The following is a 23,467-nucleotide window of genomic DNA, read 5'->3' on the forward strand; positions in this document are numbered from 1 at the left end:
TACAATTTCTCAATTGGTACGCAACGCAATTGGAAGACAACGTAATTAATTTCTTGTTCAAGATGATATGATAAGTACAACTTTGTTTTACAAGTGTGTATACTTCAATTTCCAGAGGTTAACAATGTTCCGTATACTTCAAGGCTTATAATTGAAGTATAATACTTATAATCAAAATCTCCATTCTACTGCAATATGTATGAGGTATGTATATGCAATTTCTTCATCTTTCATGCCTGAAGAAAATGGCTTGATTAATCATGGATCTGTCATACTGGTCTGGGAGGCCTTACAGAATGATCATCGTTTCGTTTACGCTTCAACCTTCTCTTGGAATCCTCTTCTTTTTCATCGAAATAAGCTAGAAACGTCTGCAATGTTTTAGAACGCGAACTTTCTGGTGAAGGTAAAGTAGCAGCAGCTTCTTCCTCAGGCTTGCTGTGGCGGCAAAAGTCTCGGACTATCTTGAAGAAGTAGATAGTGAGAGCGATAAAACAAGCTATCCCACACACTAGGAATAATCCCCAGAAGCTACGGAGTTTAAGCTGTTCTGAATCCTCATCTGACTCTGAACCATTGAGGTTACTGCAGTTGGATCTTGACAGCCACTTGTCATGGATCTTTTGAAGCTGTCCGGTCTCTGATAGACCTAAGATAGCGGTTGACATGTCAACTGCTAATGGAGAGTCTCTCGGGAATGCCTTTTAACAAACAAAAAATGCAATGAAGATGATCAAGTTAATGTTCAAACGAGTCCAGAAAGAAAGAAAAAGATTCAGAGATTCAAATGAAAGGTACTCACAAAACCCCAGCCGCTTCTGGTGAATTCTTGGCCTCTAATGGCAAATCCGCAGAATTCCGAGAGGAAGAGATCAACGTAAGGGCGTTCATCGACAATTGCAGCAACAGTTCCGTTTTGAAGAGCTGTAGCGTATTCTTTTGGGGAGCCGAGTGGTACAAGTCGGGATCTGGCGATGTTAAGCTCATCAATCATGTAGTTTTCAGCATAAGAACCTACCTGAAACCCAACTCGTCCACTGCTGCTGATGAGTGTGTCAACTCCTTTGATCGGTGAGTTCAGCTGTTGCACTGTAAGAATCGATGTAAGACTTGCTGTGTAGCTTGACGTTATGATCAATACCACAAAAAGCCAGATCAGCAGCACAAGACGACCCAGTGTGCTCACTGTATTCTCTCCTGCAAGTTTAGTTGCATAAAGATTTTAGGGACATCATCACATGTACTGTAGTAACTTAGCTGCAATTTTTAGATGTAACTTACTGTGGGAGAAAAACATGGTCGAGAAGCTGAACCTGCAAAAATAAAAATAGCTTGTGTGGTCTTTAAATATGTTATGTTATATGTCAACATATCGATTATATGCATCTTCAGTGACAGTTTACTAACCAGAGAATTGTAACAATTTGTTTTCTTGGAGGTCCGCGAAACTCATCATTGATTCTATGTTCAAGAATCCATATTACTGATCCAACAATGACGAAAAAGGCGGCTGTAACAGCCCACATTGGAGGTGTAAAAGGGCGTAAGAATGCCCACGGAGTATCATTTAGCTTTGTGACAGGAGCAACCACGACAAGTCCTGATTCTATGTATGGCTGAGTGAAATCCACAATTCTTGTTCGTTTTGTAACAATGGCTATGTCTCCTACAACAGCATCAAATACCTGAAAGCAAAAATGAACAACTCATAATCAGTTTCGACAATGTTTTGTAAGCAAATGATATTTTCATGATTCTTTTACTCACTCCGGTAGTGACATTGTTGACAAATTCATTGAAGTTTGGGTTCTTGTGACCGTCTCCAAAAAGGATGAACTCATGAGGAACTGGATAAGAAATCATTTTTACAGCAGCTTCAAAAACATCAATGGCATACCCGTGCACTTTGTTGCTTCCATCCACTCTTGACACAAAGTCCTTGAAGCTTGCTCTGTCGGGTACGCCAATTCTCAGTCTTCTCCCGTTGTTAGGGAAAACCCATCCACGTGGCGTCACAGAAGTTCCACCAGGCCAAGTCACATTGTTGAGATGTTGGTTTGAGCTTGAACGATTTGAAGGCTTCTTGTATAGTGACTCTGGAGGTATAATAGAGAGCCCAGAATGATTAGACCAATACCCTATCTGCCTAACCCCTTCATCAACCACGTTTATGATGTCATATGCAGGCTGTATCATTGATCTGTCAGGCAGAAACTGTATTTGACCTGTAAGACCAGACATCTTTGTATTCACAATATAATCACGAAATTGTGATCCTTGATCAAATATGCTCAATGCACCTAGATTCAGTGACCCTTCTCCCGTCATGCTGGTTAACTTTGGGTCGCTAGAGAAGGAGATATTAGCTCCGCTATCTAGAAGTGACTTAACAGCTCGAGCAATGATCCAGACGGTATCATAAGCATAGAGTCCATATACGTCTAACCCAACAGTCCCATTACTCAACTTGTTCCACCGTGCTACAAAATCTCTTTTCTTTCTTGAATTTGGCGTGTGAATACGGAGACTGAGCACTCCTCTAAAAGACTCAGTATTCTTGGGAGGTAACGGGTTACCAGAATCTAACAAAGAAGTTAACCAAGTTGTAGCTATCCAAACATAGCCTTTTTCCAACATGCCAAGCTTCTTGGCTTCCTCAAAGATCATCTTACCTGTTTTAGGGAAAGTATTCACAATGATTACCCGAGATTCCATCCCTTGAATCTTAACCAACTCATCTATGATCTCACGAGGACTTGTAATCACCACATCTAAAGGAAGCACAGCCTTGTATGAAATTTTGCAGCGCCTTCCTTCAAGCTCATCGCCTAAAGCTGTTATACCGTTTCTACTGCTATCATCGTCGTTGTACAATGCAATCACATCTGACCAACCGTAGTAACTTATCATTTCTGCAATGGCACGCATCAGAAAGAGATCGCTAGGTGCTGTTTGTACAAAGAACGGGAACTGGAGCGGCGAGAGGCTAGGGTCTAAAGCTAAGAATGACAACATAGGCACATTAAGCTCATTAGCAAGATGAGACAGTACATGAGCCATGATTGATGTCTGAGGACCAATTATAGCCACAGCGTCAGTCTCCATGAACTGCAATGCTGTGAAATGAAACCAACACAAGGATATGTTAAAGTTAAGAAGTTTCAAAACAATATTAAATGAAAAAAGATCACTTTATTTCACCTCCCATGATGGTGAGGAATCCATTGCGCTTGGCATCATAGGTCATTATACGCAATTTCGATCCACCAAGGAAGCTAGGATCAGAATTTACATCATCCTCAGCAGCTTTCATGGCAATTTTTGTAACTTCACCATGTAAAGTGCCTAAACTGAAGATGGCTCCAACATCAACATTACGAGGCCTTGAAGCTCCATCACCAATAGGAAAAATGGAGCTTAATAGAACCAAAACCAAAAACATTGCTTTAGCTTAATCAGATCCTGATACAAACAACATCAGACAGAAACTTGTGATCAAACCATTAAAGTCACAAAATGAGATAATTTGTGAGGCAGTTCAACCGAAACAAAATGGGATACTTATACTTTTATGTCACAGCAAAGAGTAACATAAGAAGAGAAAGCTAGAAACTTCTTTAAGAAACAAACAAATATGAAAGATGAGTAAAGGAAGTAGCTTTCTACCAGAACTGTAAAGTGTCACGAGGATTAAACCCTTACCTCAAACATTGAGAAGACAGCAAAAGGCAAGAAACTAGTGGCAGAAAGATGCTAAAACCCAAAACAAGACCAAAATCAAAACCATCCTTTTAGAAAAGCAGATTCGTCAGCGTAGGAAAACCAAAGGCATGAGGAACAAGCAAGAGAGGACTGACTACATATATTATAAAAAAAGGGAAGAACGAGTGGGTGTGGGTCTCCAACAAACACACAAAAACGGAGTTAAATTGATAAAAGTGAAATCATGGGTATGCTTGAAGATTTGGGAAAAGTGTTGAGCTTTTTTGGTGAGATTTGATTACTTCCAAGTGAAATTCATGCAGTAGGCACATTTACAGGCTGAGAACGGTTTTTTTTTTTTAAAGAAGGAAACTAGATAGACTAAACTAAACAATGATTGTGGTCTCGTCGACATCGATAATGAGACATAATCTCAATAACTATGTGAAAATCTAAAGTTTCTGTTTTTGTTTACAGTGAAAAATGAAAACTTTATGTTTTGTGTTTGCAAGCTGTACGAAGTGACCCTTTCTGTTCCCAGCCAAAGGAAAAAGGAAAGAGGAGAAAGAAGATGATGAGAGAACTTGATTACTATTTGATTTAATCTTTTATTGGCTAATGAAATCATTAATCTATATATCTTTTGCGTCATGGAGTTGTTTGATTATACTTTTTGATTATTTAATCAATATTGTATACTTGTATTTTTGGATTCCGTTATAAATCCATGATCCAATGACTCTCCTTTTATGTTATTGTTCTTTTTTTTTTTTTTTGGAAAAGTGATATACAAAATAGATTTTGTGGTATTTGATACGTATATTACGAATATCCTTTGCTTCAGGTATTCCACAATTTAAAATATCCATCTTCCCATGTTCCACATACTGATATATCTCCAAATATGTTGTTTGGACTTATTCTTTTTATTTGTAACTTTCATATACCCAAAAAAATAACAATTGGCCCTTCCAATATTGTTTTGTTGTACACTTGTACTATATAAACAACCTTTAAAGTTTAAACCTTGTTACCAAAAAAAGAGAGACACATTTATTAATTATAAAAAGAAGCAAAGTTGTTGTCATTTATATGGTTTTAGAAAACAAAAACGCAGGATGAAGAAAAATCAAGGCTTTTTTGTATTTATTAAATGGATCTATTGTTGGTTATAAAATCCAAAAAAAAAACTAGGCAACAAATCCTAATAAAATTTACTATAATATTCCATTCCATAGTGTTGTTGTATCATGGGAGAGTGGAAATTTGCTTTTTCGCTATGTGGAAGCTCCACCGAAATTGGGTAATTGGAAGCTCAATTTCCACTCAGATCTTTATTTTTTTTATTGTTTACTTGAGAAAATGGACTTTAGTATTATAAGGCCCATTAGATATATTTGGGCCAAGAATAAAACAAAACTGACACATAAAAAACGTGGTTTTCAAACTATTCCTTACATAGTAAACCGCTCTGTTCCTCAACTGAAGTTAACTGTCTCCATGTTCCTCCATAACTTCTTTCCTACGTAACCGTCTCCTTCTTCTACTTCTACTTCTACTTAAGCAAGTCCATTCTCTGACTCCTACTTTTTTTTTTTTCTTTTTCTCCGATCAGTTTCTCTACGTGATCACGATGACTAACAACAATTCCTTTTATGATCCCAACTTTCACATTCCACTTCATCCTTCCAATGCAAGCAACCCTAATCCAAATCTCCGGTTTGCTTTATCCCCAAGTTACGATCACAGTCCTAAGAAGAAACGCACCAAAACCGTTGCTTCATCCCCTAGTTTTTCACCAAAATCCGCATTAAAACCAAGATACACAAAAAAACCAGACCCTAATGCCGCCAAAATCACGCGTCCGTGTACCGAATGTGGCAGACAGTTCTGGTCTTTGAAAGCCCTCTTTGGTCACATGAGATGTCACCCTGAGCGTCAATGGCGTGGCATCAATCCTCCTCCTAACTACCGCAGCCCCACCACCGCGGCTTCATCAAAACCACTAAGCCAGAGATCACCAGATTGGGTCTCATTTATGTCCGAGGAAGATCATGAAGTTGCTTCTTGTCTCTTATTGCTGTCTAGTGGCACACCATCGTCATCGAGTAGTGAGCGGTTCGAGTGTGGAGTATGTAAGAAAGGTTTGGATCACATCAGGCTTTAGGAGGACACAGAGCAAGTCATAAGAACGTTAAAGGATGTTTCGCAATTACAAACGTAACCGATGATCCTATGACGACGAGTACTACTTCTAGTGATCATCAAGATCATCAGGGAAAGATCGTTACGTTTTCAGGGAACCACAAGTGTAATATCTGTTTTAGAGTGTTCTCTAGTGGTCAGGCTTTAGGAGGTCACATGAGATGTCACTGGGAAAGGGAAGAGGAGCCGATAAATGGAGGTGCTTTGGATCTGAATGTTCCTGCTACAATACATGATCTTTCTATTTCAGACACATTAGAGTGTTCTTTGGATCTTAGGTTAAGACTTTAATTAGTATATATGTAATATCTGCGCTGTAATTATATTAGATGCTTGCTTCTAACTGGTTAGTGTTGTGATTTGATGGTATGTATTAATGTATTTAGGATATTGGTGTATATATATATATATATATATATGCTTAATAATAAATGTTTAGCTTTTCGCTTTCAAAATGTAAAAACTGATATTTTTGTATATTGTAACAAGTTTTCAAATTGTTAGTTTGAATATTTTGGTGTAGCTTCTTACATGTAATTAAATTGTATAAGTTTCTAATTTTGACCTATAGTAACAAAGCATTGAGTTAATATAACTGTGACGATCGCAAAATAGTGGATTTTTTAAAATATTTTATGGTGGAAAACCAAAAATACAAAATTGTGTGTCGTCAAAATGTAAAAGAAGTTTCAAACGTATATCTAACCACACAGTACTAAAACAGAGTTTATCTCAAAAGAAACTTGTTGAGATCCTGTCACTAACTAACCTAAATGTTAAGCCGCAGCTTAAAATTGGTAGTATCATGTTTTTGCCAAATTACATTGTTTGACTTGATCTCAAACTCACCACGATCTCCAACACTCCAACCATTCTATATTTTAATGACTATTCTTACCCATTCTATCATATATATGGATTAGATCTTATTCTGCTAAAAGAATCTTAGTCTTACTTATTTCTAAGATAACCTTTGTTTTCACCAGCTAGCCTTTAACATAAAGTATAAATTATAAGATTGAATCTTTAAAAAAGTAATACTAATCTGAAGATTCAGATGCAATATAGGTAAGCACGCGGAACTAATTACAACATGCACGAACCCTAATCCGAGACAGTTTTGCAATTAATCTTCTCGAGTCTATTAAACAAGTATTTTATCAATTGTACTTTCAAACATTTATCAAAATAGTGCGACACACAACCTTCACGAATATTCAACTACGAACTCTTTTTAATAACATTAGTACTTATCGTTTACAGCGATGCTTTTTAGGTATATATCTATATTCACATCAAAAACAACAAAGAGAATCTGCTTCTGCTATTTTCTTTAAATTTCTATTAAAACATATTATATTGTATGTAAAAATGCAAAATTTATCAAACCTTTTTGTTTTGAAAAAAAAAAAAAACTTGTTCGCAAATATCAAATATGAATCTCTCTAGCTCTTGTTTCTTGATTGATTCTACTTGGCTCGTGTTTGTCATACGCGCGTGAGAAATATGGAAATAAATCTGTTCACGTAAATTACGATTAATTTCATATGTCTACATCTGCAACATGTTGATAAAAATATATATATGTATATCTGCATCAAATAAAATAGTTTTATATGTTAGTTTGATTTATTTATGTATGTTTTAAAAAATGGTAGATATGAAGGCTTACGTATGCTGAAGTTGACCGATTAATCTCCCCACACGTTCTTTGTATCTCAAATTAGCACTCCATCGTCCAAATATATATGGTGAACTATATATATATTCTATGCTCCAAATTATAGTTTCTTTTTCCCAACATGCTCAAATTTAATTTTATTATGACGTATTTTAGCTATAGAATGTCAGAATAAATTAGAAAGTACTAACAACATTTCATAAGATAGACAAATCGACCTATATTTTTAGTTTAGCATATTCAGTTTGTTTAGTACTCTCTAGCTGATACAAAATAAGATTTGGCTTTGACAAACGAAGATGATATATTTCTTGTTTGTTTTTCCCACATAAATTTTATTATATTTAGTCAGAAACTACAACTTAAATACATATATATTTATTAATTGGGTTGACGTCATAAGAAAATGTCAGATAGATCCAACAAAACATATACATAAATGAACGAATTTTGACAATTCCTGATTGCTGATGCTTGGCGATTCTGCAATACGATGTTGTTTTTATTTTATTACTATATATAGATTAAACAGAAATTAAAAACGAAATGATAAACACTATTACAATATATATATATATTTGACCAAGCATATATATATATATATATGTCTTTATGTACTGTAAATTGTAACTTGTTAATTAAAATTCAGATTCGTAATAGAAAGAAAAAAATAAGTAGTAAAGGTTGAGATTAGAAACCAGCCAATACAACATATAGTCAAGTAAAAAAAAGTCACACCGTATAGCTAGCTAGGTTTAACTATATGTATGTGGGAAGCACGTCATCGTGATTCTTTTATAGAGAAAAAAAACATAGAGAGAACTAATAATTTATATGCAAATATAATTGCACCCTAATTGAGTAAAAAAAAATTAAAAATTGCATCCTAATTATTTTTAGGGTAATCAAAATATATTCAGTGGATTCTTGGAAGGAGATTAATCTATCTTTTAATCCAGGCTTTACACCTAATCAAACTATAATTCTAAAATCAAAAATAGCAAATTGTTAGTATATTAACAATTATGTAATTTAACTTCTAGTGTGATGCCGCAATGGGTGGCGACAAACAATAATATTTAATCACTTTGGCTTTCATTTAAAAAGTCATTAAACAGTGTGACATCACCTTCCATTATCGCGGGCTTTGCTTCAGAGAAAAAGTATATTATATCTAATATATCCTTAGTTTATTTATGCAAGTACATACAAATGAGATAATATATTAGTAAAGTAGTTTACTTACTAATTAACATTTGCCTTGAGAGAGTTTTTCCACCACTAGCTAATTTTCCTAGACGTACATACACATACACATAAACATACGAACTACATGACACTCATGATTTTGATATTTGTTATAATATGAAAGTCTAGCTAATAATTAAGGAGAGCTATAGGTTTAATCTTGTAATTAAGGAATGGAATTATTGTTTCCAGAAAAGCGACATGTGTAGGGCCTGCCGGATTCAGACAAAGTATTGCAGTGAAACAAATGGTTCGTTCTGTTTTTATATAAATAAAAATAGAGAGATATTTCGTGCACGACAATATATATCGTATAATTTGCAAACTAAATAATTAAATAAATTGTGTGTATACGATAAAACTGATAAGTTATCACAAACCCACATGGATTCCAACTGAGTCTTTAGGAAATATAAGGAAAGTAATGGAAGATTAAAAGTACATAAAAGAGCCGATTACAATGAAATAATGAAACCATTTGTTTAGTGATGTCTTAAGACGCGGCGAGTCGGGGATCGGACGATGAGGAAGGGACGATGGCTCCTCAGATCACTGAGAGCCGTTTGATCCTTACTTTTTGGAGCAAAGTGGCTTAACTACTTAACCCAACTCTCTCCCCCCCACCCCTCTCTCAAAGCCTGACCCCTTTGGATATTAGTTTTAGATTATACTTTAATTATATAATTTACTATGTTTATATAAGAACTGAGTAGAGCATGTGTTAAAGACTGGATTGGATGTTGGATTTGCCGTATATCTTGGACTTGGATCGGTACATTGAAATTCTCAACGATTCATGTTGAACTCGCACATTGGTAATCAAAATGTAAAAACTTATGACTTTATTTTCATATGCATATAACTTAAGAGCAACTTTGAAGTTATTATTATTAGTTTTAAAAAAAAAAAGAAGTTTTAACAGCACTTCTTTAAAAGCATATCAAAGTTCTAATAAACAAATATATATATTCCAGAGGACATTTATCATATTTTTGGATATCATATTGAGGTAAATTAGTGAGAAAACTCATCTCGTAGTTTCGTTCTTAAATTTCCTTTTTCCTCTATAAGTACCGTATGATTTCTAAAACTTTCACTAATCTTTAATCTACATATCTATCGGAAAAAAATAAAAAATTATTGTAGTTGTGCTTCTTACACTATAAACAATATATCTCTTTTTAAAGTTCTAAAACAAAATGCTTTCTTCACCAATCACCACACGAGTATTCTAATATGGAAATCGTATCATTATTAGCACGATCGCTTACATCGATGCTTCAAGTTTGAGCTCTCTTTTCATATTAATTTGTTTCAACATGATATCTTGTCATATATTATCTGTACGTGTGTGTTTGCAAGGATTAATACTTTTCCTCTTATTTATAGTAGAAGAATCCAATGCCTAGCTACCGCACAAACAAAGATAATATAACGTTTTCAAATATTAAGAAAAATATTATCTTTAATTAATGATCTCAACCGATCAAATTGTCGATTGCTATAAAGTTTTGTGTTTAATTAGTAACTGATCAAACTGAGGAAATTAGCAAGCGCAAAGAAGAAATATCCTGTTAAGTAAGACCAAGAACTCATGTGAGTAACCACTAACCAACCACACTATTAGGCATTCGAGGCAGTCCCCAATATAACAGTAGACAGACTTGTCATCGATGTTTTTGATCATGGGTTTGTCTACACATGATTTTTATAAATATTATTAAAATTTAAAAACATATATGAAAATGATTTAAGATCAGTGATGAACTAACAAGAGAAATACGTTTCACATTTATATATGTTGCAACGTACGTATGAACACATATAAGATATAACTATGTGATTGAACTATATACATCTGTAACAAATTCCTTTATCACCGTACAATACACATATATACAAATTTCTTTGTCACTGTAAAAATTCACGATATTTCAATCCCAAACTAACTGTTTTGGTCAAATATATCAACAATTTGTTGTTGAACTTCAATAATTCAAGTAATTTCTATAGATGATTTTCACTTTTAAAGCCATCATGAAAAATGGAAAGTACGTAAATCATTATATATAGTTTATAAAAAGTTTGCTATGATCAATTAGCGTGACAAAACTTTTGATCATAAAAAAATAACAATTATAATTAGGCGAATTAGCTAGTGAAGGAATCATTGTATTATAGTTCGAAAGGAATTAAGGAAAAAAAACTTGTGTCCGTCTCTTCTTCCATATATGAATCGAGCTCACATGGATGCCATTTGAAAGCAAGAAATTAACTTTCAGAAAAGCATTAAAGTTAAACAATTTTAATGAATATATAAAGAAACCTCTTTTGTACTGAAATCAATACAAAACTCAATCTTAAAGAAGAAGAGTAATTAACTAACGATTGGCTGATTAGTTTAATTTGCATCTTATCAGTCTATGTTTATGTGCATAATACACACATACACATCTATATATATGTCTTCTTATAATTATAATTATATATACTAAAGGGCGTTTAAGAAAAATTCAAACTTTTAACAAACATTAATCAAGCAAACAATTTATGGTTTTAAAAAAAGGAAAACTAGGGCTGAGGTCAGAAAGGGGATGATTGTTTGAGTGAGAGAAATAGGAAGGGAAGGTTTTAAAAGAAAGAATCTTGAAGGTCAAAATAATAAATGAAAACTGACAGACATTGTCTTGTGCAAAGAATCTTTCTCCCTCTTCCAATATTGAGATACAGAGATCAACAAGCTGTTTTAACCAATCAAACAGAACAAAGTACACATTTCGGCTTACGTAATCAATTCATTAATTATAAACTAATCACTATATGTTTTGGACGAATCTCAAAACAAATAGGCCATAAGAAACACATCACCAACTACATATCATCATTAATAAGAGAAACAAAATTTAACACCACCACTACAACACAACAAACAACAGCTCTTTTTATAAACCATAACTTCAACACCCTCTCTTTCTTTCTCTCTTCTTCCTTCATCTCTATTTTTACATCTTTTTGCAGAAGAAAACAGAGGAGACAAAAGATCTTATTTTCTTATATATATATATATTTATAAGAAAACGAAAGAGTGGAGATTTTAGAGAAAACAGTAGAGAGATCTAATTGGATGGTAAAAAAAAGAGGGTCCACTTAGTTCCTTGGGAAAGATTCTGCACGCCCACATGGTGAGAATTTAAATTATTATTACTAACCCTTCCATCGACCTACTTGTGCTGTGTCTCTGTGTGTCCTCCTCCAGAAAGAGAAAGAGAAAGAGAGAGATAAAAAAGAAGTGGTGATGATAATATCATCTATTTGAGAGAGAGCAAAAGGAGTCTTTTTTTTTTTTCCTTTTTCCATTTTTCTCAGAATCTTTTCTATCATTTATGTGTACCAATAAACAGAGACCGAACAAACAAACCTCTTAATAACTGAAAACAAAACCAGAGCACTACTTAAATCTGTCAGCTTATTTGTTGTAACTCTTACTTCTTTCTGAGTTTTTGTAACCCCAAAGTCAATTTCTTGTTTTTTTTCCCTGAAATTCTCTCTACTTGCTCGAGGAATCTTGATAAAGTAAGCTACTTTTGTGTGTGTGTTTCTGTGGGGTTGTGTATAGACTAGTTACTAACTATTTCTGGGTTTTTGTCGGAAGATTGTTTTGTTCTTTGGATACTTGTGTTGTTTATGGAGAGAGCATCAGAAGATTTTTTTGTTCTTCGGAAACTGATGTCATGAAGCATCAGATTCTTAATTTATATAATTCTATTATCTTTTCTTTTCTTTTACTTCTTGTGTGTGGCATTTATTGTCAGCTTGAAATTTCTTTGTAATTGTTTCAATAATTGGCCCTCTTGGAGCGTTTCCATGTCCATTGGGGAATATTGTACTTGAAGCTGATGTTAGTACTTGATGAATCCTCCTTTCAAGTCAACTCTCTATAGCTTTTATTTTTATTTTTTTTTATAGCCTCTCTTATGATCTCACATCTCTTCTTAAATTCTTTTATATACATGTTTGAAATGCACTTTTGATCTTGCAGTTGACAAAAGACTGAGTTCTTTGCTCTTATCTTGTTTCTTCTCTTCTCTCTTCTTCTTGTTTGGTTATTTTTGATCATGTTTCTGCAAACTTTGCAGATCGGTTATGTAGACAACGAGGAAAAGAACCTTAAGGGGACTTCAAAGACGCTTGGTCTTGCTGGTTCATGAAGTACCAACACCGCAGAACAAGTCACTGAACAATTTTTGAGGGTTTTTGTAGCCTTTGGTGGATACGAGTCTTGGGGTTGAAAAACTTTTTAAAACAAAGAAGAAGTTTATTTTTTGATATGGAAGGTGGTGGTGGAGATGGCAGTTTCTTACCCAATTCTAGCTTTGGTGCATTCTCTGAAACGGCTATGGATATGGATTTCATGGAGGAACTCTTCTATGATGGATGTTGGCTTGAGACTACAGATGGTAAGAGCTTGAAGCAGACTATGGGACAACAAGTTTCTGATTCTACCACTATGAATGACAACAACAACAACAACTCTTTCCTTTATGGCTATCAATTTGCTGGGAACACTTCACAAGATCATATCTCCAATGAAGAAACAGGGAAAAAGTTTCCTCCAATAGCACCGGGCTTTCTCAAGATCGAGGATCTCTCCAATCAGCCGATGAATCAGGCACCTTTTGACCAGTCTGCAGCCATGAGTTCTGCTCAAGCAGAGAAGTTTCTCCTTGAAGAAACTGAGGGAGGAAGAAGATATTGGATTGCTCCAAGAACAAGTCAAGGCCCTTCTTCATCAGTGAAAGATAGATTAGTACAAGCTATAAAGGGACTTGACGAGGCAGTGCAAGATAAAGACTTCCTCATACAGATATGGGTTCCAATTCAACAGGAAGGCAAGAACTTTCTCACCACTTTGGAGCAGCCACACTTCTTCAACCCGAAATACTCAAGTCTTAAAAGATACAGAGATGTTTCAGTAGCTTATAATTTCCCAGCTGATGAGGATTCTACTGAGTCTGTGGGTCTCCCTGGCCGTGTTTTTCTTAGGAAATTACCAGAGTGGACACCTGATGTGCGGTTCTTTAGAAGCGAAGAGTATCCGCGCATCAAAGAAGCAGAGAAATGTGATGTTCGTGGATCATTAGCCCTTCCTGTATTTGAAAGAGGTAGTGGGACTTGTTTGGGTGTTGTTGAGATTGTTACAACAACTCAGAAGATGAATTACAGGCCAGAGCTGGACAATATATGTAAAGCCCTCGAGGTTTTTCTCTTCCCTTGATGTCTCTAAATCATCCAGTTACATGTTTAACCAACTTGGATTACCTATTTTTTTCTATTATTTAATCCCAGATCCTTCAATGAGAAGTTTTGTTTGTGTATTGTAGCCTAAAGAGGTTTCTTGTTTTTTGTAGTCTGTTAATCTAAGGAGTTCAAGAAACTTGAAATCTCCAAGCAGAGAGGTGTGTCAAAATGGTCCCATAAACCAAAACTTTTACATTTCAACACACAGAAACTTTGAACTCTTGTTGCTAAATATCATATTCCCTTTTGTTTCAGTTTCTGCAGGTCTATAATGAATTCTACTATGCAGCATTACCTGAGGTATCAGAGTTTTTGACATGGGTCTGCAGATTATATGATCTGCCTCTGGCTTTAACGTGGGCACCGTGTGCTCGGCAAGGAAAAGTTGGATCCCGGCATTCTGATGAGAACTTCTCAGAGTGTGTTTCAACTGTAGATGATGCTTGCATTGTCCCTGATCATCAGAGTCGTAATTTTCTAGAGGCATGTTCTGAACACCATCTGCTTCAAGGGGAAGGTATTGTGGGAAAGGCATTCAAGGCAACCAAACTGTTTTTCGTGCCTGAAGTAATCACTTTTAGCAAGACCAACTATCCTCTTGCACACCATGCTAAGATCTCTGGTCTACATGCTGCTTTAGCAGTCCCATTGAAAAGCAAATTCAATGGTTCCGTTGAATTTGTGTTGGAGTTTTTCTTTCCAAAAACTTGCCTTCACACCGAAGCGCAACAAGACATGCTCAAGTCTCTGTCTGTGACCCTGCAGCAAGATTTCAGGAGCTTAAATCTTGTCATTGATAAAGAACTAGAGCTAGAAGTGGTGTTTCCCGTTAGAGAGGAAGTAGTATTTGCAGAAACCCCACTTATTAATGCACAAACCGGAGAGAATATGAAACCTTTGCCTTTGGAAGAAATTTCTCAAGAAGACTCTTCATGGATCTCACACATGATCAAGGCTAACGAGAAAGGTAAAGGCGTGTCTCTTTCTTGGGAGTACCAGAAAGAAGAGCCAAAAGAAGAATTCATGCTCACCTCTGGATGGGATAACAATCAGATTGGATCAGGCCACAATAACTTTCTTTCAGAAGCTGAGCAGTTTCAGAAGGTGTCAAATTCAGGACTCAGAATCGACATGGATCCAAGTTTTGAATCAGCTTCCTTTGGTGTGGGGCAGACATTATTAGGCAGTAGAAGACCAGGTGAGAAGAGAAGAACAAAAACAGAAAAGACAATTGGTTTGCAAGTTCTTCGACAATACTTTGCAGGAAGCCTCAAAGATGCAGCCAAGAGCATTGGTGGTAAGAAAACTTCTTGTTATTATGTTCATTTGATCAACTTCTCTGATAGTGATGGCTCACACAGTTTCATTCTTATGTTGCAGTCTGTCCAACAACCTTAAAAAGAATATGCAGGCAACATGGGATAACACGATGGCCTTCTCGGAAGATCAAGAAAGTGGGGCATTCATTAAAGAAACTCCAACTTGTTATAGACTCTGTTCAAGGTGTTCAAGGCTCTATTCAACTTGATTCATTCTATACAAGTTTCCCAGAATTGAGCTCCCCACATATGTCTGGTACTGGCACTTCATTCAAGAATACTGACCAGTCAAGGAATTTAACTGCTCAGACTGAGAACGGTGTTTCAGCACAGGTAACTACTGCAGCTCCAAGGTCACCTCCATCATCATCTTGTAGTCACAGCTCTGGTTCAAGCACATGTTGTTCAACTGGAGCTAATCAAAGTACCAACACTGGAAATACCTCAAATACAGTAACCACTCTGATGGCTGAAAATGCTAGCGCAATCTTGAAGAGAGCTCGTAGTGAGGTAAGACTGCATACCATGAATCAGGAGGAAACAAAGTCCCTCTCTAGAACCCTGAGCCACAAAACATTCAGTGAGCATCCTCTTTTCGAAAACTTACCTCGGTTACCGGAGAGTAGTACCCGGAAGTTGAAGGCTGAAGGGGCCTCTAAAGTGAAAGCCACATTTGGCGAGGCTAAAGTACGGTTTACCTTGCTCCCTACTTGGGGGTTCAGAGAGTTGCAGCATGAGATTGCTAGGCGTTTTAACATAGATAATATTGCACCCTTTGATCTTAAGTACCTGGATGATGACAAGGAATGGGTTCTTCTGACATGTGAAGCGGATCTTGAGGAATGTATCGACATTTATAGATCATCACAGAGCCGCACGATCAAGATCAGCGTTCATGAAGCTTCTCAAGGGAAGATGGGAGGTTCTTTCGGTAGCATCGCTCTTGGTCCTTCGTTATAAGTAATCAATCAATCAAACAGGTATAAGGTTGTACCTGCAAAAGAAAAAGAAAAAAAAAAAAAAGACCAAGAGACCCAACTAATTTACTAGTGTGTTAGAAAAGTATTACTCACCATTTTATAGCAATGGGCATCGTTTGTAAACATATTTTCAGTGCCCTGGATCATACCCATTTTGCAAGCAGCAGTAGTGGACTGGTTTCCTGCATCGGCTTAGCAGATTTTTTGTATAATAAGGCGATGCGTACCAGAAACATGCTTATATGTATGTATTTTTTATTGTCTGTACATCATTTGTCATCTGGATTCTACTAAGCTCTGCAAGTATGTCAAATTGAAATATCTTCACTTGCATTTGCTTTCTTTCTAAATTATGCATAAAATATCAAACTTCAGTCTTGCAGTTCCCTCTTCCCTTCTTCAGCTACAAGAAAATTCCAGATTTAAAGCTCATTAGGAAAAGGTGAAAACTAGGAGAGTGCCTTTTGGGGGCATCAAGAGAGGCTCTAGAAAGATTTATAGTGGTAGGACACTAACTTATATACGTCTCAGTAAGAATTTAGTTGCTTTTAAGATCAAAAGTTATCTATGCACAAACATTGCAGCCATAGCAAGAAACAAATGGGTAACATATGTCTAGTTATAGGACGCTGTGTGTCCAGAAAAACTTGTGTGTTGGGAGTTAGCAATCAGAAAGAAACACGAAAATAAACACTACGCCCAGTTTGAAAGTAAGAATAGGTTATAGACGTTTTACTTGTTCAGGCAATGATAGTCATATCAAAACCATCTAGTGGTCCTCCAAGTTTCTAAATTCTAACAGAGTATCTCTGTTCTGTACTTAAAACCCTTATTTTTGAAGGAAACAAGAAAGCCTGCAGACAAACGGTTATTGTATTGGTTTTGTTCTTGTTCTTGGCTTCTTGCACATGCTCGTTCAGAGAGGAATGTAAAGGAAGATATTGATCCTGCATCTATTATTCCTACCACTTTAACTTCAAACACTATCCTTTTGCAAATACTTTCACCACAAACATTGTATAAAATGAGGCTATATCGTCTTCTTCTACATGAGAGTGTGGTAATGTCAATCCAAGAGTATTAGACTAAGTACCTGATTCGTAACATTTGGTAAAAATGTCATGTAGAAAAGTCCAAGTGGTCCACTTCAGCACCAATTCAGTAAAAGGCATTGTCAAGAAGATTCCATTTTTTGGGGACTACTGTCTACTGAGACGACTATGAGAAGATAAAAAGACTTGTTTCTTTTTCAACTGGACAAGAAAGCAAAACGATGACCAAGGGAGTCTAACACTTGCCATTTGCCAATCCCCGATTCTTCGTCTTCTTTAACCAAAAGATACGAGGGTGCAAGTGATAATTTTACAAATGCTATCTTATGTTCACACCTGATTAAATACGCTTGGTACAATTTTTGTAAATAACTGAGGTGAGAATAAGCAAATATAAAACTAATGGGGACAGTTGTATAAATAGCTAAATTGACGGTTTTGTAAATATGGTCTAAGAAGCAAATATAAAATTATTTTATGGAAATATCATAATGAGATTAAGATGTTTGGGCGAATTGTGTAAATACCTAAATTTTAACAATAAACGCTTTTCGTCCGCCTCCAGCTCCCAAAGGCCAAAGGGCGAATCTTCTTCTTCTTCTTCTTCTCTGTCGATCAAATCCTTTTTTTTTTAGATTCAAACCCAAAATTGCAGAGCAAAGATGTCTCGCCGATCGCTAACTCTCCTCAAGAATCTCGCTAGAAACGCGAATGGATCTGGTATCCAGACCCGATCCGTGACTTACATGCCTAGACCCGGTGACGGAGCACCACGAGCGGTGACGCTGATTCCTGGAGATGGAATTGGTCCTTTGGTGACGAACGCCGTGGAGCAGGTGATGGAAGCGATGCACGCGCCGATCTTCTTCGAGAAGTACGATGTTCACGGAGAAATGAGCCGTATGCCTCCGGAAGTGATGGAGTCCATAAGGAAGAACAAGGTTTGTTTGAAAGGTGGGCTTAAGACTCCTGTTGGTGGTGGTGTGAGTTCGCTTAACGTCCAGCTTAGGAAAGAGCTTGACCTCTTTGCGTCTCTGGTCAACTGTTTCAATTTGCCTGGTTTACCTACTCGCCATGAAAATGTCGATATCGTTGTCATCAGAGAGAACACTGAAGGTGAGTATGCGGGGCTTGAGCATGAGGTTGTTCCTGGTGTTGTTGAGAGTCTTAAGGTGAGAATTCCGATTTTTGTTCTTAGTTTAGCCTTCTTTTGGATTATGGCCTTAAGATATATGGGTTTTTAATCTGAATTTTGTGGAATCTGAGCTTGGAGATTAGCGTTTTAGGTTAACTTTGGTATATTTCATCAAATTAGATTGATCTGACATGTTCTTTAAGATTAATTTGACATGATCCATCTAGTTGAAAATAAGACCATGATGGATGAACATTTTATACCTAATTTGATGATTATGGACTAGCTGGCTATGATGGAAAGTTATTCCTAATTCTTGGTTACTTACCATCTTCTTAAACATGATCCTCTTAGTGCGGTTTCTCTAAGCTAGTTGCTTATCACTATTGTGTGAGTATACGTTTCGTGTATATTTGCAGATACGTGTTGCTTATCACCTTTGTTTGCAAGTGGTTTTTTTTAATATTATGCGTGATTGTTCTGATCCTATTCTTCTGCTAGGTGATCACGAAGTTCTGTTCGGAGCGTATTGCAAAGTATGCTTTTGAGTATGCCTACCTGAACAACAGGAAGAAAGTTACAGCGGTGCATAAGGCTAACATCATGAAACTTGCGGATGGTTTGTTCTTGGAATCTTGTCGGGAGGTTGCTAAAAAATATCCGAGCATCACCTACAATGAAATCATTGTTGATAACTGCTGTATGCAACTTGTAGCGAAACCAGAGCAATTCGATGTCATGGTATGTTTCGGAGTTATATACATAAGAATTTTCTCAGCTATCCACTGGCAATTTATGATATTCTCTGATGTTGTGTTCTCGTATACTACTTAATTGCCCCATTTGCATATTGGAATGGACTGGTACTGTATTGCCACATTCTAATTAACTATTCTCGTCATTTGCATATCAGGCTTTCCGGGAATCTGTTAAAGTGTACTTATGTGGCCTTGTCTATTTATATAATTACTAATTTACTCTGCTGAAAATAAGTTGGGGACAAAGCTAAATGTATCTAGCACGGAATTCTCGGCTAATTAAACAACCTGTTTGTTTGTTTATGTTGTCTTGGTTTGCTAGTATAGCTACCTTTATATCGCTTCTAGCTCTATGTTTTAGATAAGCTCCAACTGAGCATGAATATACAAGTGCTGGATGCTGAACTTAACTTCGACTCGCATTAACTATTGTTCCGTATGGCAGTAGCTTTCACTGTTGCTATTAACATTATCTTGTTAATTGTTATGTTCTCTCTCATTACTGTATGTACTAGTTTCCTTTAGTTTTTTTTCCCCTTTGATAACGGCAATTTATAAAATCCTTTGCAGGTAACACCCAATCTCTATGGGAATTTAGTTGCAAACACTGCTGCTGGTATTGCTGGAGGCACAGGAGTCATGCCTGGAGGTAAATACGTCCTGTATTGATTATCTCATTACGCCCTCTAGCTATACATTACTGGATAAAGAATTATTCTAAATCTGCGACATTAAATACAAAAAAAAACAGGAAATGTTGGGGCTGACCATGCAGTATTTGAGCAAGGTGCATCAGCAGGTAATGTTGGGAAAGACAAGATAGTATTGGAAAACAAAGCAAACCCAGTGGCATTGCTTCTCTCATCAGCGATGATGCTTAGACACCTTCAGTTTCCGTCATTTGCTGACCGGCTTGAAACAGCAGTGAAAAAAGTCATCGCTGAAGGAAAGTGCCGGACGAAAGATCTTGGTGGAACAAGCACGACTCAAGAGGTAGTTGATGCGGTCATTGCAAAACTAGACTGACTTTGACAAATTACGTGTTCCTTGTCTGCATAAATCATCAAATTCCTGCTACAGATTTTGTGTGTTTGCCAAAATATGGGGTATGATCCAATTCAATGCACACCGTTTATCTGGTTTTGTACCTCGAGTTTTAATATTCTTTTAGTCGTCGAATATTTCGATAAGAAAAAAGAACATGTTCTAAATAAATTTATGTTGCTACCTTTGTTGGCGGCTTTCCTCATTTCAAATCTAAACCGCTGTACGCGGGATATGCAAACGTTTTTTTCTAAAATGGTTTTGTAATTCCAGAAGATGAATGAAAAATCAAAGTGCTCACCTTTGCGAAAATTGTTTGCGTGTGCTTCATCATCTTGCTCCTGCGTTGACGTATTATTACATTAGGGTTTCCATGTAAAAACAATAATAGCTCACGTACCGGCCTATTAGTTTTAACAGGCCCAAATTGACTTCTATAGTTTTGGACATCAAGCCCAGATTGACTTTACAGCTGGATATAATTAATTCCGTGGCAACAAATGAAAGCCAATCCAGGAGCTGACGTGGCCAAACACACATCAACTGTCGTCTCTCCTATCTCTCTCACTTGTCCTCCTCTCTTCTCTTCTCTTCTCTTGTCTTCCACACTGGTAATGATGGCTTCTCTCAGGCTCCCCGCTCAGCTTGTTACACGTGGCACTCTCAACCATCATAACTCTTCCGAGCGTCTCTCTTGCCGACGTTCTCTCACTCCGGACAATTCGATTCCGAGCTTCCCATCTTCCTCATCCTCGTCCCTTAACCGGAAACTATCAACGGTAGTCCCGATTACATGCAGTGCTGCAGCGGTTAATCTTGCTCCGGGGACACCTGTCCGACCCACGAGTATCTTGGTGGTTGGAGCCACCGGAACTTTGGGAAGACAAATCGTCCGCCGAGCTTTAGATGAAGGGTATGACGTTAGGTGCTTGGTCCGACCTAGACCAGCTCCCGCCGATTTCCTCCGTGATTGGGGCGCCACCGTCGTCAACGTACGTATTCACATCCTCTCCTTTATTTATTTTTGTCCAAGAGAGAATTATACCGGAGTTTTGTGTGGTGTAGGCGGATCTTAGTAAACCGGAGACAATTCCGGCGACTTTGGTCGGTGTCCACACTGTTATTGATTGTGCAACCGGACGTCCCGAAGAACCCATCAAGACGGTATGCTTCTTCTTTTTTTGTTTGTTAAAGATTCAATTTTGATTGGTGAATTTAGTTATGCAAGTTTGCTAGACAGATATATATATTGAGGGTTCCAATGTGATTGGAAATTTATGTGTGTTCGGTTTAGGTAGATTGGGAAGGAAAAGTTGCTCTGATACAATGTGCAAAGGCAATGGGGATTCAGAAATATGTCTTCTACTCAATCCACAATTGCGATAAGCATCCTGAGGTTCCTCTCATGGAGATTAAGTATTGTACTGAGAAGTTTCTTCAGGATTCTGGTTTAAACCACATCACCATCCGGTTATGCGGTTTCATGCAAGTAAGCCTCTCTCTCCCTTTATCTATCTCTTGTGCCTTTTTAACTCCTGAAACTGAGGGTAATGGCTGATTGATGTCTAATCCAGAGTATATACTATGCGTATGCAGGGTCTTATTGGGCAGTATGCAGTTCCAATTCTTGAGGAAAAATCGGTTTGGGGAACAGATGCACCAACTCGTGTTGCTTACATGGATACACAGGTGTGTGGACAATGTAGTTGTAATTCATTTCTTTGTGTCAAAATGTTAGTGAAGCACACAAAATGTTTAAACATGTTCCTCATGCTATAACAGGATATTGCTAGGCTGACACTTATTGCTTTACGCAATGAGAAAATCAACGGAAAGCTTCTAACTTTTGCTGGCCCTCGTGCATGGACAACCCAAGAAGTAAGCAGGGCCATAGTTACCGCCTCTTTTGTATGAAATAAATAGAGAATTGTTACTAAAGCATATCCTTTTTTCACTACCCTATTGTCTTGTCAGGTGATAACACTATGCGAGAGACTTGCTGGGCAAGATGCAAATGTAACAACCGTTCCAGTTTCTGTATTGAGAGTCACACGGCAGTTAACTCGGTTCTTCCAATGGACAAATGATGTCGCGGATAGACTGGCCTTCTCAGAGGTAAAATTCGGCATTTATCACCTAACGATGATGCTTTTAGTTTCATAGTAGCTTGTCAGATAAACTGAAATCAACGCTTCTAACATATATGTGACACGGGCACATTTAGGTTCTCTCGAGTGACACGGTGTTCTCTGCTCCTATGACCGAGACTAATAGTCTACTAGGTGTGGATCAGAAGGATATGGTGACGCTAGAGAAGTACTTGCAGGATTACTTCAGCAACATATTGAAGAAACTAAAGGATCTAAAGGCGCAATCCAAGCAATCAGACATTTACTTTTGAGTTCTGACCTTGTGGTGTGTTAATAAGATTCAAGACTACTTTAAAACTGCATTTGCATCCATACTGTGAGCTTCGTTGTTGCTCTGTTCTTCAAATGGTTCTTTCTGTAATTAAAGAAGATTATTGTAATGTAAATGTAGCTTGAGGTACCCAGAGAGATTCTTTGTTGCCTTGAAGAGAAACCAACTGGTGAAAAGATAACGAGATTCCTTTTACGAACCATCTCTGTTTTTTCTTTTAACTTTTGTTAGAAGCTAGGGCTGTGAGCTTCCTGTTACTATTTTTTCTTCATCTTAAAGTCTTTCTCTAATTTATTGGTTCTTGTTAATGTGTGAATAAAGAGAGAAAGCTTTTGGTAAACGAATAGTAAATATCAAATAAATGCAAGTCTTAAGTCCCAATGTAACTTGAGAACCTAGCAAGTGGAACAAGATCATTCATTATCTATGGTTGAAATTTGCTCTCACCTTCTTATCTAGACTAGCAAAATCGCTTTTAAGATCAGAAGTAATAAGTGTTTGTAAAAGGTGTTTTGAGTTGTTAAATCAGTATCTTAAATCATAGACGACCTATTGTCAATACCAGTATACACTAAAATCTTTTTCATTGCACGAATACTATCTAAGGATATGCTAGTGGCTAAT

General features: G+C 36.8%; 5 protein-coding genes across 7 annotated transcripts; 4 read left to right on the forward strand and 1 right to left on the reverse strand.

The window, feature by feature from the left end:
- Positions 1 to 29: 29 nt before the first annotated feature.
- LOC17878093 (glutamate receptor 3.2) lies at positions 30 to 3,783 on the reverse strand. Its single transcript, XM_023778947.1, has 7 exons — positions 3,703 to 3,783; positions 3,202 to 3,462; positions 1,768 to 3,116; positions 1,408 to 1,685; positions 1,282 to 1,313; positions 803 to 1,197; positions 30 to 701 (listed from the first exon to the last, which is right to left on the reverse strand). The coding sequence occupies exons 2-7, from the start codon at positions 3,440 to 3,442 to the stop codon at positions 270 to 272; spliced, it is 2,727 nt and encodes a 908-aa protein (XP_023634715.1). The 5' UTR covers positions 3,443 to 3,462; positions 3,703 to 3,783; the 3' UTR covers positions 30 to 269.
- A 1,552-nt stretch (positions 3,784 to 5,335) lies between these two features.
- Positions 5,336 to 6,198, forward strand: LOC17880770 (zinc finger protein ZAT3). Its single transcript, XM_023778948.1, is given in 2 exon segments — positions 5,336 to 5,843; positions 5,846 to 6,198. Coding segments are annotated over 2 exon segments (861 nt in total).
- A 5,729-nt stretch (positions 6,199 to 11,927) lies between these two features.
- LOC17879660 (protein NLP2) lies at positions 11,928 to 16,766 on the forward strand. Of its 3 annotated transcripts, none has more exons than XM_023779109.1 (5): positions 11,928 to 12,018; positions 12,973 to 14,093; positions 14,245 to 14,292; positions 14,390 to 15,431; positions 15,515 to 16,766. In XM_023779109.1, exons 2-5 carry the CDS (start codon positions 13,164 to 13,166, stop codon positions 16,411 to 16,413), a joined length of 2,919 nt encoding a protein of 972 aa, XP_023634877.1. In that variant the 5' UTR covers positions 11,928 to 12,018; positions 12,973 to 13,163; the 3' UTR covers positions 16,414 to 16,766. The 3 variants fall into 3 exon arrangements, with proteins under 3 accessions (XP_023634877.1, XP_006283076.1, XP_006283077.1); XM_006283014.2 differs by lacking the exon at positions 11,928 to 12,018 and adding an exon at positions 12,090 to 12,409; XM_006283015.2 differs by lacking the exon at positions 11,928 to 12,018 and adding an exon at positions 12,418 to 12,734.
- A 1,289-nt stretch (positions 16,767 to 18,055) lies between these two features.
- Positions 18,056 to 20,627, forward strand: LOC17879711 (isocitrate dehydrogenase [NAD] regulatory subunit 1, mitochondrial). Its single transcript, XM_006283906.2, has 4 exons — positions 18,056 to 18,657; positions 19,122 to 19,361; positions 19,949 to 20,027; positions 20,130 to 20,627. The coding sequence occupies exons 1-4, from the start codon at positions 18,148 to 18,150 to the stop codon at positions 20,402 to 20,404; spliced, it is 1,104 nt and encodes a 367-aa protein (XP_006283968.1). The 5' UTR covers positions 18,056 to 18,147; the 3' UTR covers positions 20,405 to 20,627.
- A 339-nt stretch (positions 20,628 to 20,966) lies between these two features.
- LOC17880383 (uncharacterized protein ycf39) lies at positions 20,967 to 23,045 on the forward strand. The gene is made up of 7 exons (XM_006283710.2): positions 20,967 to 21,414; positions 21,488 to 21,586; positions 21,717 to 21,911; positions 22,019 to 22,111; positions 22,205 to 22,300; positions 22,397 to 22,537; positions 22,647 to 23,045. Exons 1-7 carry the CDS (start codon positions 21,037 to 21,039, stop codon positions 22,821 to 22,823), a joined length of 1,179 nt encoding a protein of 392 aa, XP_006283772.2. The 5' UTR covers positions 20,967 to 21,036; the 3' UTR covers positions 22,824 to 23,045.
- Positions 23,046 to 23,467: the final 422 nt, after the last annotated feature.

This window comes from Capsella rubella, unplaced genomic scaffold, assembly GCF_000375325.1.
Source record: "Capsella rubella cultivar Monte Gargano unplaced genomic scaffold, Caprub1_0 scaffold_7, whole genome shotgun sequence".
Lineage (NCBI taxonomy): Eukaryota > Viridiplantae > Streptophyta > Magnoliopsida > Brassicales > Brassicaceae > Capsella > Capsella rubella.